The sequence below is a fragment of the Hemiscyllium ocellatum genome, chromosome 13, assembly GCF_020745735.1.
Source record: "Hemiscyllium ocellatum isolate sHemOce1 chromosome 13, sHemOce1.pat.X.cur, whole genome shotgun sequence".
NCBI classification, from domain to species: Eukaryota; Metazoa; Chordata; class Chondrichthyes; order Orectolobiformes; family Hemiscylliidae; genus Hemiscyllium; species Hemiscyllium ocellatum.
The window spans coordinates 48,570,046-48,582,461 of record NC_083413.1 but is presented as its reverse complement, the minus strand read 5'-3'; the positions used below and the strand labels follow the sequence as shown (position 1 = coordinate 48,582,461).

Here is a 12,416-nt window from a genome sequence, read left to right as displayed (position 1 = left end):
CTCCTGCTTTTGCTGCCTGCTTTTAAGAGTATTGAAAACATTTGGAGTTTGATAATTAACTATTTTGGCCATGTTTTGATACACCTTCCATAGTGGATCTTAAGTTATATCCTGACCTTGAAGCTTCTGACCCAGACTTGGGGGTGCTACCACAATAGAACAGTAAACAACACAAAGAGAATGTTGAGCCAAATGATAAAAAAATGGGTAAATATACAGTGTCTACACCGTGTCCCATGTTCAAAGTGCACAATGCTCTAGTTAAGTAACTAAAACAACTTATATGAAACAGTTGAGAAGAACTGCTGTAATTCGTGAAGCCATTATAGATGTTGAAAATCTCCCACATGAAGAACTGGAAGAATAGGTAGGTCTGACAGCATCAATGGAAAAAGAAACAGTTGATGTTTTGCATTCAGTATGACTCTTCCTTGGAGTTGAAGAAGAATCATATGTAGTTTCAAGAGCTACCGTAGTGATTAATCTTCAGAGACAAGGAAAGGAAAACCAGAAATGAAAGCATTTCAATTTGACATACCAATAAAACAATATAGCATTAGATACTTTTGATCATGCTGTCATGCATTAAATTGAACTATCTTTGTCGGACAAGATGATACAAGATTAAATGGATTGATAGGATATATAGATTTTTGTTCGGCTGGTTTCTCATACATTAATCACCAGATGAAACAGACTTCAACTCACTGAGGGGAAAGCCTTGGGTATTTTAAATATTTATATTTGGTGTTTATACGCATATCACACTGTACCTGTGTGAATTCTCTTAAGTTTGCACTTGACCTAGATTTAAAACTGGTTGAAACATATTGGGTGCAAAAAAGATGGAAGATAATATGTTCAATTCTTGTGTTAAGCAAATCTGTCATTCTTAGGAAATTTGCATCTTGATTTGCAACTTTACTAATTTGACTGTACTTGAGTTTGAAATGCTTCCTTGGAGGAACAAATATTAATCTGGAAAGTTAGTACATTTTCATTAGTCTCAAAAATTGATCTTTGTTTTTTTGTTTTACACAGGGTGTACAATCACCTTCATTGGTGAGCCTACCAGCAACATTTGAGAAAAAATACCACACTTGCAGTCGATCAACAGCTCATTTGATATAGCATCCGCATATTGGCTAAATGCGTAAAATAATACTTTTGATCAGTTGCAACCATTGTAAAAGTTTAAATGATATAAAGTGTAATTGTATTTGAAGTATGCATCATTTTTAAGGGAAGGATAATGCTAACTGTACTGTGGATTTGTTTTCCTTTAACCTTGTTCCATCTTTTTTTACAATACTATTGTCTACCTGGTTGAACACTAATTGAAGAAATTTTGATTGCTGTTTTTCCTGCTTCAATTTGTACATTTTTGTACAAGTTTATTTATTACACTGCTTCTGTAGCCTTTTTATTAAAATGTGTATCATTTAATGCATTGATGAAATTGACATAATCAACTTTCTAGGGATTATTTTAACTTAATTCTTTGGTCAAATAATGGAGCCAGTTTGGGAGAACAACATTAGCCTTGAAAGAATAAAGTTGAACAGGTTCAAAAAAGAGTTGAACTTGATCCTGAAATTTTCCCAACATGTGGATTTGGTTAAATTGCCTCAAAAGGTCTGTTGCAGCTGGGTAATTCATTGAAACCCATAATCTCAAGACAGGAAAGACAGTTTTTATTTAATGTGCAAATTACTTAATACCCACAAAATGTTTAATTGAGAAAAACCTGAATCAACCTACTTCAAATTTTATTGGAAGGGAAATATAACCAGGCAGTCTTCTAGCCAACATTTATGGGTTGATGTTGTCTTTCAGGTTTTCCCAAAACTATCTTTTTTTAAAAAAAGGGTTAAATGAAGGTATGATTATGATTCCAACAATATAAAATGTATTAAAGTAAATTATTTAGTCAAGTACAATGCTAAGATGATAACATATTTTTCTAGATGCACCTCATTAAAATTAGCAACGTTTTATAGAACTTCATCTAGCATTTGTTAAACATTGATTTGTTTTGTAGAATTATTTTGTATATTTGATATTTCTATACTTTGAATATTTTGCTATCCGAATATCTACCTGAATCACTTTTTTGTAATACACTTTTACTGACACTTTTCCTTGTGAAGAAAAATATTTTTGTCTGTTTTTGCATTTAATGTACTGGGTTATTACTTTGTATTATCTAATCTGCAAAATAATCTGAGCTGCTAATTGAAGGATGTTCTCATTTTTGTACATAAAGTTTACTTGGTGTAGTCCCATATAATGCAAATAAACATTTTTAAAGAAATAGTTTTATATGGTGAGTTATTGCAAAAGCATAAGAGGCTCTTTGATATCTTCCTGATTTTTAGCTTTTCAATTTTGGAAAAGATATGTAGAAATATAGGTATATCCTGAATTGTCCATGTTCTTTAAATCTAACTTTGAGGTGTGAAGCAAATGTGTTTTGAGTTGTTTAATTCTGGATTAAAATTTGTAGCATAATTTTTCAGGATGTTGAACAAATGGCAAAGGACAGTAGAACATACACAGGACATATGAAATATGGAAATTACAATTGCCAACCAAGAAAACCCAAAGCATGTGTAGAAAAAGAAAAAGCAGTTTTTTTCAACTCTTAATAAGACTGTCTTACCTGTTCTGAAGAAGTAATATCAGGCTGGATGTTAACTCTACAGATGCTACCAAACTGGAGCTGCTTGAGCATTTACTGTTTTAAGATTTTCAGCATCCATGGTAATTAGCTTCTGTGTCAGATTATGGATGACTTAGCATCCATTTTTGTTCATGGTAACTGTCTTTGGTCTTGAACATGAAGATAACATGTTATGGCAGGAGATTTCCACCTGTACATTTTGAATATATCCCTTTTTATTCACAGGAGGAAGTACCTCACTAAGTTGCCATCTCAGAATGTAAGAATTGTGCTTGTGCTTCTAGGCTCTTGATCATTTTTATGACTCTTTTAAATAAGAGGTTACAAAAAGACCTGGTGTGATGTCAGTTTTAACATTCAGTTTATAGTTGAATGACGGTCCCTTTAAGACCAGGAAATCATGTATGCCATTATAAAATATTTCCACTTGTTTCTCATTTATTTCTCAACCGCAGCCTTCCTAGAGGGACTGTAATCAAGATATTTAGGAACATATCTAAAACCTTTTGTGACAATGCAGTAGGCACATTGTTGAAATAGTATTAATACTGACAAAAGCATAACCATGTAGTTTCACTAGAATGGTGCTTGGTGTCAGGAAATACAAATAAAAGGAATAATGAAGATTATTTATAATGCTGTCCAAAGAGCCATTAGTAGCATAGACTTTGAATTGCAAGATCCTAGGTGCAGCTACCTCTGAGAATTTCCTGGAAATTTGAATTTGTCTGTGGGCAATTCCCCTGCATCTCCAAACAAGTCCCTTTAAAGTTTCATAATTAATTTTGGAGAGGTCCAACTCCGAGGCTTAACAGTTAGCCAAAGAGAACTTCTTTTTATGACTAGCTAATTATCAACTGCCGATCACCCCTGGCAACTCTCGACCAGACCATGACCTACCCTGAGCTCTCATTCACTCACTTATTTGGTACACTAGTGATGTCATCTACCTTCTCAACCAACTGCTACCTAAACACACACTTGCCTTATATAATTCACTTTCACAGAAGCTGTCAAAATAGCTGGTTATGCTAGACATTTACATCTCCAAATATGGCACACTGCTTCAAGAGGGAGTGGGGTTTCTACAAAGACTTAACTATGAAAGATTTGTGGATTCTTAAGCAGCTTCACAATAGAAAGTCACTATCCTGGAACTTTGTGTGGAAGATGTTTGATGGCAAGTGGGTAATGTTTTTCAATCCTGTCTGGGTCAGATACACTATTTATTTCTGATTTAGCAATATTCTGGGTTATCGTACTTCTAATGTCTGTATGATCAAAGTAAAAATGAAGACAGGTGGAAGTTAAGTGCTAGCCGATATACAAGAGGTCCTAGATGCATGAGACACAAAGTGAGTAGGGAGACCTAGTTGGAAAGTTGAGATTTAGAATGAATGAGTGAAATATCAACTCGATTAAGGCCAGGTAAAAGATCTCAATGGATATTAAAAGTTGGTGGATAGGTAGGCATGTTAATACTTATTAAGACTAAAAATTAGAACTGGGTAAAATGATTCACTTAAGTTGCAACTTGAGTCTCAGTAAATAAAAGCATGCATGTTTTCAACGAGTTTACTTCAAGACACAGATTTCAAAAAGCATAAAAATAGAAGATAAAAGGTGTTGTGGAATAGTGACTGTGTTTCTATCTCTGGGCCAGAAGCTGACAGTTCAAGTCCTACCTGTGATGGAGGCTTTGAACCCAAAGAGATGGGTTCAAAATTTGAAAAAGTGAAATAATTTGTCACTATTTTTGGAGAGAGTGTGGTTTTCAGTTGTACGCTACATTGTTTATATACAGTCAGTTTATCAAACTGGATTAATTGCACATCCATGAAACCTGGTGCTCTGTGTTCTGAACGTATATTTTAAATTGATCTCTGACAAAGCTATGTAATGTGTGTAAAAAAAAATAAAAAATTGAAAAAAATAGTTTTTCAATTCCAGTTTTATCTTCAAGTTTTGAAGCATTTCAATACAACTATTCAAGCTCCAATGGCAAGGTAATACCTCCACAATGAATACTGAAGCAAGGGCATTAATGTTCCTAGATGTTGCTTCATTAATTTGAAGATGAGATTTTGTTGTCTTGTCGATCAGTCTGAGTAGGTGACTTTCCGATAGCCTTTGTGTCTCTGGATGGCTTCGAGTCACCAGGCAACAGAACAAGTTTCTGACTTTTTAGTTTCTTCATTTCTCTTCTCTGTTTTCGAGCTGTTTTCAGGGCTTTTGACTTCAGAAAATTATCTTCTAATTGATAGATAAGCTCCTCAATTAGCCCAACCTGTAATCAATCATCTATTAATATTTATTTAAATAATTCCTTTCCTTGAAATGTCAATAAAAAATATTGCATGCAAATGATTCTATTTTGAATTTTTTTTTGCTTTTGAACCTGACTGGAATTTGTTGCCAGGGTAAAATATGCCCTGAACTAGATTTATCCTAAACAAATATAGATAGTGGAAAAAAAAAACTTATGGACACTAAGAAAATTCAGCTAATCTAAGTGCTTAAATCAACATTGTACTATGGTCTGGACATCGACAAATGGTCAGGAAACGATTCTTGCTTTTCATGGCATCAGGATAAATGCAAAATTGTTAAATCTCAAGGAATGAGTACAAATTATACCATCGGAGATAAAGGTTCTGAGTGGTAAATTGATTCTGGCTCAGCTATTGCCATAAAGAAAACACTGGTGAAATATAGGTCCCCAAACTCCTGGGTAATCAAGAAAGGTGCAATAAAAGTCAAGTTTCTGGTATTGAGACTGGCTGTAATGCAATGAGGGGTACATCGAGTTCTAAGAGATCAACTGTATTAGGGGACTCTCTAGTCCGAGCTACAGACAGACATTTCTGTGGCCAGCAATGAAAAATCAGAATGGTGTATTACTTCCCTGGTGCCAGGATCAAGGATGTCTTCGAGAGGGTGCAGAATGTTTTCAAGGGGGAGAGGGGCCAGCAAGAGGTCATTGTCCACATTGGAACCAACGGCATAGGAAGGGAAAAGATTGAAATTCTGAAGGGAGATTACAAAGAGTTAAAAAGGAGGTCCTCGAGAGTAGTAATGTCTGGATTATCCCGGTGCTATGAGCTAGTGAGGGCAGGTATAGGAGGATAGAGCAGATGAATGCATGGCTGAGGAGCTGGTGTATGGGAGAAGGATTCACATTTTTGGATCATTGGAATTTCTTTTGGGGTAGAAGTGACCCCAAAAGAAGGACAGATTGCACCTAAATTGGAAAGGGACTAATATACTGGCAGGGAGATTTGCTAGAACTGCTCGGGAGGATTTAAACTAGTGGGGGGTGGGGGTGACCCAGGGAGATAGTGAGGAAAGAGATCAATCTGAGACTGGTGCAGGACTGGCAGCTTAACCTTTCAGGATACATATGCTACAGGAAGGATAGAAAGGGAGGCAACAGAGGAGGGGGAGTGGCATTTTTAGTAAGGGATAGCATTACAGCTGTACGAAGGAAGGATATTCCCAGAAATACATCCAGGGAAGTTATTTGGGTGGAACTGAAATAAGAAAGGGATGATCACCTTATTGGGATTGTATTATAGATCCCACAATAGTCAGAGGGAAATTGAGAAACAAATTTGTAAGGAGATCTCAGTTATTTATAAGAATAATAAGGTTGTTATGGTAGGGGATTTTAACTTTCCAAACATAGACTGGGACTCCCATAGTGTTAAGGGTTTAGATGGAGAGGAATTTGTTAAGTGTGCACAAGAAAATTTTCTGATTCAGTATATGGGTGTACCTACGAGAGAAGGTACAAAACTTGACCTACTCTTAGGAAATAAGGCAGGGCAGGTGACTGAGGTGTCAGTGGGGGAGCACTTTGTGGCCAGCGACCATAATTCTATTAGAGATAAATAGTGATGGAAAAGGATAGACCAGATCTAAAAGTTGAAGTTCTAAATTGGAGAAAGGCCAATTTCAACAGTATTAGGCAAGAACTTTCAAAAGCTGATTGGGGGCAAATGTTTGCAGGTCAAGGGGCGGCTGGAAAATGGGAAGCCTTCAGAAATGAGACAAGAATCCAGAGAAAGTATATTCCTGTTAGGGTGAAAGGAAAGGCTGGTAGGTATAGGGAATGTTGGATGACTAAAGAAATTGAGGGTTTGGTTAAGAAAAAAAAGGAAGCACATGTCAGGTACAGACGGGATAGATCGAGTCAATCCTTAGAACAGTATAAAGGCAGCAGGAGTACACTTAAGAGGGAAATCAGGAGGGCAAAAAGGGGACATGACATAGCTTTGGCAAATAGAGTTAAGGAGAATCCAAAAAGTTTTTACAAATACGTTAAGGACAAAAGGGTAACTAGGGAGAGAATAGGGCCCCTCAAACATCAGCAAGGTGGCCTTTGTGTGGAGCCGCAGAAAATGGGGAAGATACTAAACAAGGATTTTGCAACAGTATTTACTTTGGAAAAAGACATGGAAGATATAGAATGTCGGGAAATAGATGGTGACATCTTGCAAAATGTTCATATTACAGAGGAGGGAGTGCTGGATGTTTTGAAATGCATGAAGGTGGATAAATCCCCAGGACCTAATCAGGTGTACCCTAGAACTCTGTGGGAAGCTAGGGAAGTGATTGCTGGGCCTCTTGCTAAGATATCTGTATCATTGATAGTCACAGGTGAGGTGCCAGAAGACTGGAGGAGGTTGGCTAACATGGTGCCACTGTTTAAGAAGGATGGTAAGCTAGAGAGCTATAGACCAGTGAGGCCTGACCTCGGTGGTGGGTAAGTTGTTGGAGGGAATCCTGAGGCACAGGATGTACATGTATTTGGAAAGGCAAGGACTGATTAAGGATAGTCAACATGGCTTTGTGTGTGGGAAATCATGTCTCATAAACTTGATTGAGTTTTTTGAAGAAGTAACAAAAAAGACTGATGAGGGCAGAGCAGTAGATGTGATTTATATGGACTTCAGTAAGGCGTTTGACAAGGTTCCCCATGGGAGTCTGATTAACAAGGTTAGATCTTATGGAATACAGGGAGAACTAGCCATTTGGATACAGAACTGGCTCGAAGGTAGGAGACAGAGGGTGGTGGTGTAGGGTTGTTTTTCAGATTGGAGGCCTTTTACCAATGGAGTGCCGCAAGGATCGGTGCTGGGTTCACTACTTAACGTCATTTATACAAGTGATTTGGATGTGAGCATAAGAGGTATAGTTAGTAAGTTTGCAGATGACACCAAAATTGGAGGTGTAGTGAATAGCAAAGAAGGTTACCTCAGATTACAACAGTATCTTGATCAGATGGGCCAATGGGCTGAGAAGTGGCAGACTTTTCCCTGGGGTGGGAGAGTCTAGAACTAGAGGGCATAGGTTTAGGGTGAGAGGGGAAAGATATAAAAGAGACCTAAGGAGCAACTTTTCATGCACAAGGTGGTACGTCTATGGAATGAGCTGCCAGTGGAAGTGGTGGAGGCTGGTACAATTGTAATATTTAAAAGGCATTTGGATGGGTATATGAATAGGAAGTGTTTGGAGGATATGGGCCAGGTGCTGGCAGGTGGGACTAGATTGGTTTGGGATATCTGATCAGCATAGACGGGTTAGACCGAAGGGTCTGTTTCCATGCTGTACATCTCTATGACTCTATAATTGAATTATGCAAAAACTGGAAAAAATAAATTGCAGGCACAATTTGCAAAGCAATTCACTCAAACCTAAATATTTCACAAACCATTGGTTTAGTTCCAATTGCATAAACCATTATATTGATAGTGTTACCTTTTCAGCTTTGTTCCAAACACATTCTCCATTATTCCTGTTTCCTTCAAGTGTGTCAACAGCATCTGTCATTAATGAATGCAGCTGTGGAATAAACAAAAATCTGATCAATTGAGTAACCACAAGAAAGTAATATAACCGAACCTAAAGTTCTCCCAAAAAATCCTAAAATATTGTGTGATCAGCCATTCTAGATTAAGCTGTAGTATTTTTCTCGACTTTTAGTAATGAGAAAGTAATGAGCAGCGAGTTGCATGGGACATTGGTATGTTTCTCACGGTTCACTGGTGCATTTAAATAAGATATAGACCATTTTCCCAAAACTAACTTTGAGGGAGTACAGCCATAATGCTTCAACAGCTTGATTATTTATAATGAGACAGTCAATCTTTCATTGAGACAATCAGTATTACATGATTAGCATTTTAAATGCTATTTTGTATTCTGTTAAAGGAAGTAATTTCTCATTAAAACATGGTCATGACTGATAGCAACTTTCAAGATACCTGTAATGCAAATTGTCTGTGAATTTACCTATAATTCACAAGATAATATATGGTTTGGAATCTGACATACTTCAATACTTCCAACCATTGCAAGCCTTATCTAGTTTCAATTATGCAATAATTGGAGATATCAAATTCAAAGATTATAAACAATGAAATTCCTATTGCTGACCAGCAAGGAAAAAGGGATTGTGGATTTTTTTTGGAATAGATCATTCATAAGATGTAATGTAATCATTCAAAATCTGAAAGCAACATCTCTTGTCTCAGTTCACAAATCATACAGGGCAAAAATAAACTTGTATGTATCTACTTGCAAGTGACAACTGGTGTGTGACCGTATGCAAGAAATCAGGGCAGTCAATACCTGAAATCCTGGCAGCAGATTGAATGCCTTTGTTTTGTATTAGTCCGCTATGTCAGCTGCATCAAATAATGGCTATTGAACATGACAGACTTTCGTAATATGATTTATATTTTCAGTGTACAGTCAATTCATATATGGGCAATATGCAGCATGTCCTCACTTAAAAGTTGTGGTTCTATTCCTGAATATTTTATTGCAAATTATTTCAATTAAACAATTTTTAAAAATTGGAATCAGTTAAAATCAGTTATTCCTTCAGCTGTTTCTCACTTGGGGACAATCCATACACAAATTGAAATACTCATCATATATGAACTGCAAAGTTCACTTCCAGCTGAAATAAAGTTTAAAACAAAATACAAGATAGTTACAATTTATAGTCCTACACGTTATGAAATGTTTCATGGCAGCAGGATAAATGTAAAATTGTCAAATTTCAAAGGATGAGAACAAATTACACTGTTTGAGAGAAAGGTTCTGAGTGGTAAATTGATTCTAGCTCAGCTATTGCCATAAAGAAAGCACTGGGGAAATATTGGTCCCCAAGCTCCTGGGTAATTCAAAAAAAGTGCAATAATTGAATTATGCAAAAAAACTAGAAAAAAAATGTTTGAATTATCTGTGGTAGTTCTTCAAAATTGACCATGGTCCCTTTATTGCATGAAGTTGGTTGGTGCAGATAGTAGTTGAAATTCCAGGATTACCAGCATCAACCACATTCTGCTACTTGATAGAGTCCAACACTTGAGTTATGAGTTTGGAACAGAAGCCAGGAGAAGAGCAGCTACAGAACAGTCTCTCAATTGAGCAGACGGTGGAAACAGGAGCCAGGGAGATGAGCAATGGGAAGTGAGACAGGTGTGAAGACAAGGTTAGGAGCCTGGGCAAATTGGGACTCCAGAGACTTTAAAATGGGAATGTACGCTGGGAATGGGGGTGTGGGGTGTGCGTGCGTGCACATAGATTGGTGCCCTGTGATAAATAAATCATTTATATTTGATTAAGGGAAGAACAAAATTGCATTTTGTTTAATTGTGGTTAATTTTTAAAGTATTTCTGTTGGGAAGGAAATTTTTAAAATAAAAAGTAAGCACTGTGCTTTTATTGCTATTTCAAGGCTCAAACTAATGTAAACTTTGGCCAGCAAATGAAAATGCTTTCGGAAGAGAAGTGGATAGAACTTTTACACAAATACACAGCTATGTTTTAAAATGGTAACTTAAAAGTATGTAACAAGTCTATTAATTTGTACAGTTATATTGAACTTTGGGTATCAAAAGTCATTGTTGGAAGCATAAGTGAGTCTTGTAATTTAAGGGATATTGATAAAGCTGAATGCTGTCCCAAATTTATCAACAGGGCTATTTAGGCTGAAACTTATTTACTGGGAGGTGACATTACATGTTCCAAATATGAGCACTGTGTGTTCGCTGGTGCCATTTTCGTACAGCTGTATGGAATTGGTAAACTAAGAGGGACACGTTGCTATAAATGGATGATCTTATAAGTTGATTTAGCATGTGAAAGAATGAATGAGGAAATGGTAAGTGATATCAATAACCTAACAATTACTTTGAAAGAATCCAACCAGGAATTGGGTACTTATTGTTTATCCAATCTAAGACTGACCACAAACAGTTCATGCACTAAACAGTCAATTAGATTTCAGAACACCGTTGATGCACTGGGGAGCATGTAGTAAGGATCAAAGGGCCTTTGTTTTAGTCGTTCAGAGCACATGCAGGAAGACAGAGAACTTCAATCAATAGATCAGAACAAGAAACCAGTGCACACTGCTTCTACTGAGTATCATTTCTTTTGTACTTTGGATGTAAAAGTTATTTCTTCCTGGATTTTGTTTTTGTAATAATCAGGACTAATAAACGATTGATTGGTTCTCTGAAACTCAGTCTGTGATTCTAACTGACATAGTTCTTATAATTAAAATTAATTTGCACCCCAGAATCCTGCAGGATTGATGTAGGGATGGAGAAAAGGTGACAATGTGCACAGAGTAGGACACAACAGGAGATTCTAAGACAAACAATTGTTAAACAGAAATTTATAACATTAAATGGACATATTGGCACTACTTTTAGTAGATAATCCCTTCTGAAGCATAGATGGGATATGCACATGTGGATTCTGCAGAATCACCAATCACAACAGCCAGAACAGCCTGAAAGTTTAAGGATTCTTCTGGGTAATTATCCTACACCCCACCCTGTCAAGAGTATCTATTCACAGAATCTGAAGCATTCAGCTTAAGTTAATAGGTACTCATGAAAGATTTGATTATTAAATATATAGTCTGACTCCTGAATAAGTATTCAACTGGTGCATAATTTAATACTTGTACCTCCAACTTAAAGATCCTGGGATCCAAAATCATCCATCTACCTGAAAGTACCCAGTGTTGCCCTCATCCTAATGGTTCCCTTTGCATGTGGATGCATGATGCTGTGCATAGACACAAAGTATCACTGCAGGTTGAGGTTCTACCTGTTCCCAATGACACAAAGGATGGGTCTGGCCTTGTTGCCGTGGAACACTCTGAGTAGTTGGACCGTAAAATATCACCTGAGTTTTATGGAGAAATTTGCAAAGAAAAATACCTTTGACCACAAGTCTATCAGGAAGTGGTCAGCACATGGAATTCTCGAGAACCTGCAGGAAAATAAGAAGGTAAATCCTCTTGGGTTGTTCCCTGAGCAGACTATCAAAGTCATTTGGTACAATGCCTCATTACCAGAACTTACCAACAAGCACCAAGACATAGTTTGGTTGGTGGCAAGAAGGGCACTACCTATGAGATCTTTCATGTATGCCTGGACTCCATGCGCTGCTCTCTAAGCGGTTGTGGGGTATAGGGACTAGAGATTGTCACACATCTCCTGGTAGGATGTGCCTTGGCAAAGGAAGTTTGGAGAAAGTGGCAGTGGGTTTTGTAGAGGTGTGTCCAGAGTAGCTGCATGAGGCAGGATTCTGTGCTCAGCTGTCTGTTCCCCGAATCATACACCGAGACAAATGGGGACTGTGCCTAGAGGACCACCAACTCTGTGAAACATGCTTTGTGGACTGCCCAAAACTTGCTAGTTTT

At 37.2% G+C, this 12,416-nt stretch overlaps 2 protein-coding genes across 3 annotated transcripts in view; one reads left to right on the top strand and one right to left on the bottom strand.

Moving 5' to 3' along the window:
- Window positions 1-1,991, top strand: part of ect2 (epithelial cell transforming 2) — an 85,122-nt gene extending 83,131 nt beyond the window's left edge. For both annotated transcript variants that reach the window (XM_060834156.1, XM_060834155.1), the window contains one exon: window positions 1,042-1,991. In XM_060834156.1, coding sequence (XP_060690139.1) covers window positions 1,042-1,131 — 90 coding nt within the window. In that variant the 3' untranslated portion in view covers window positions 1,132-1,991. The remainder of the gene's footprint in view (window positions 1-1,041) is intronic.
- Window positions 1,992-4,748: 2,757 nt separating this feature from the next.
- LOC132821329 (spermatogenesis-associated protein 16-like) overlaps window positions 4,749-12,416 on the bottom strand; it is a 126,176-nt gene continuing 118,508 nt past the window's right edge. Inside the window, exons 9-10 of the mRNA XM_060833913.1 lie at window positions 8,444-8,527; window positions 4,749-4,970 (exon numbers count right to left, since the gene is read on the bottom strand). Coding sequence (XP_060689896.1) covers window positions 4,749-4,970; window positions 8,444-8,527 — 306 coding nt within the window. The remainder of the gene's footprint in view (window positions 4,971-8,443; window positions 8,528-12,416) is intronic.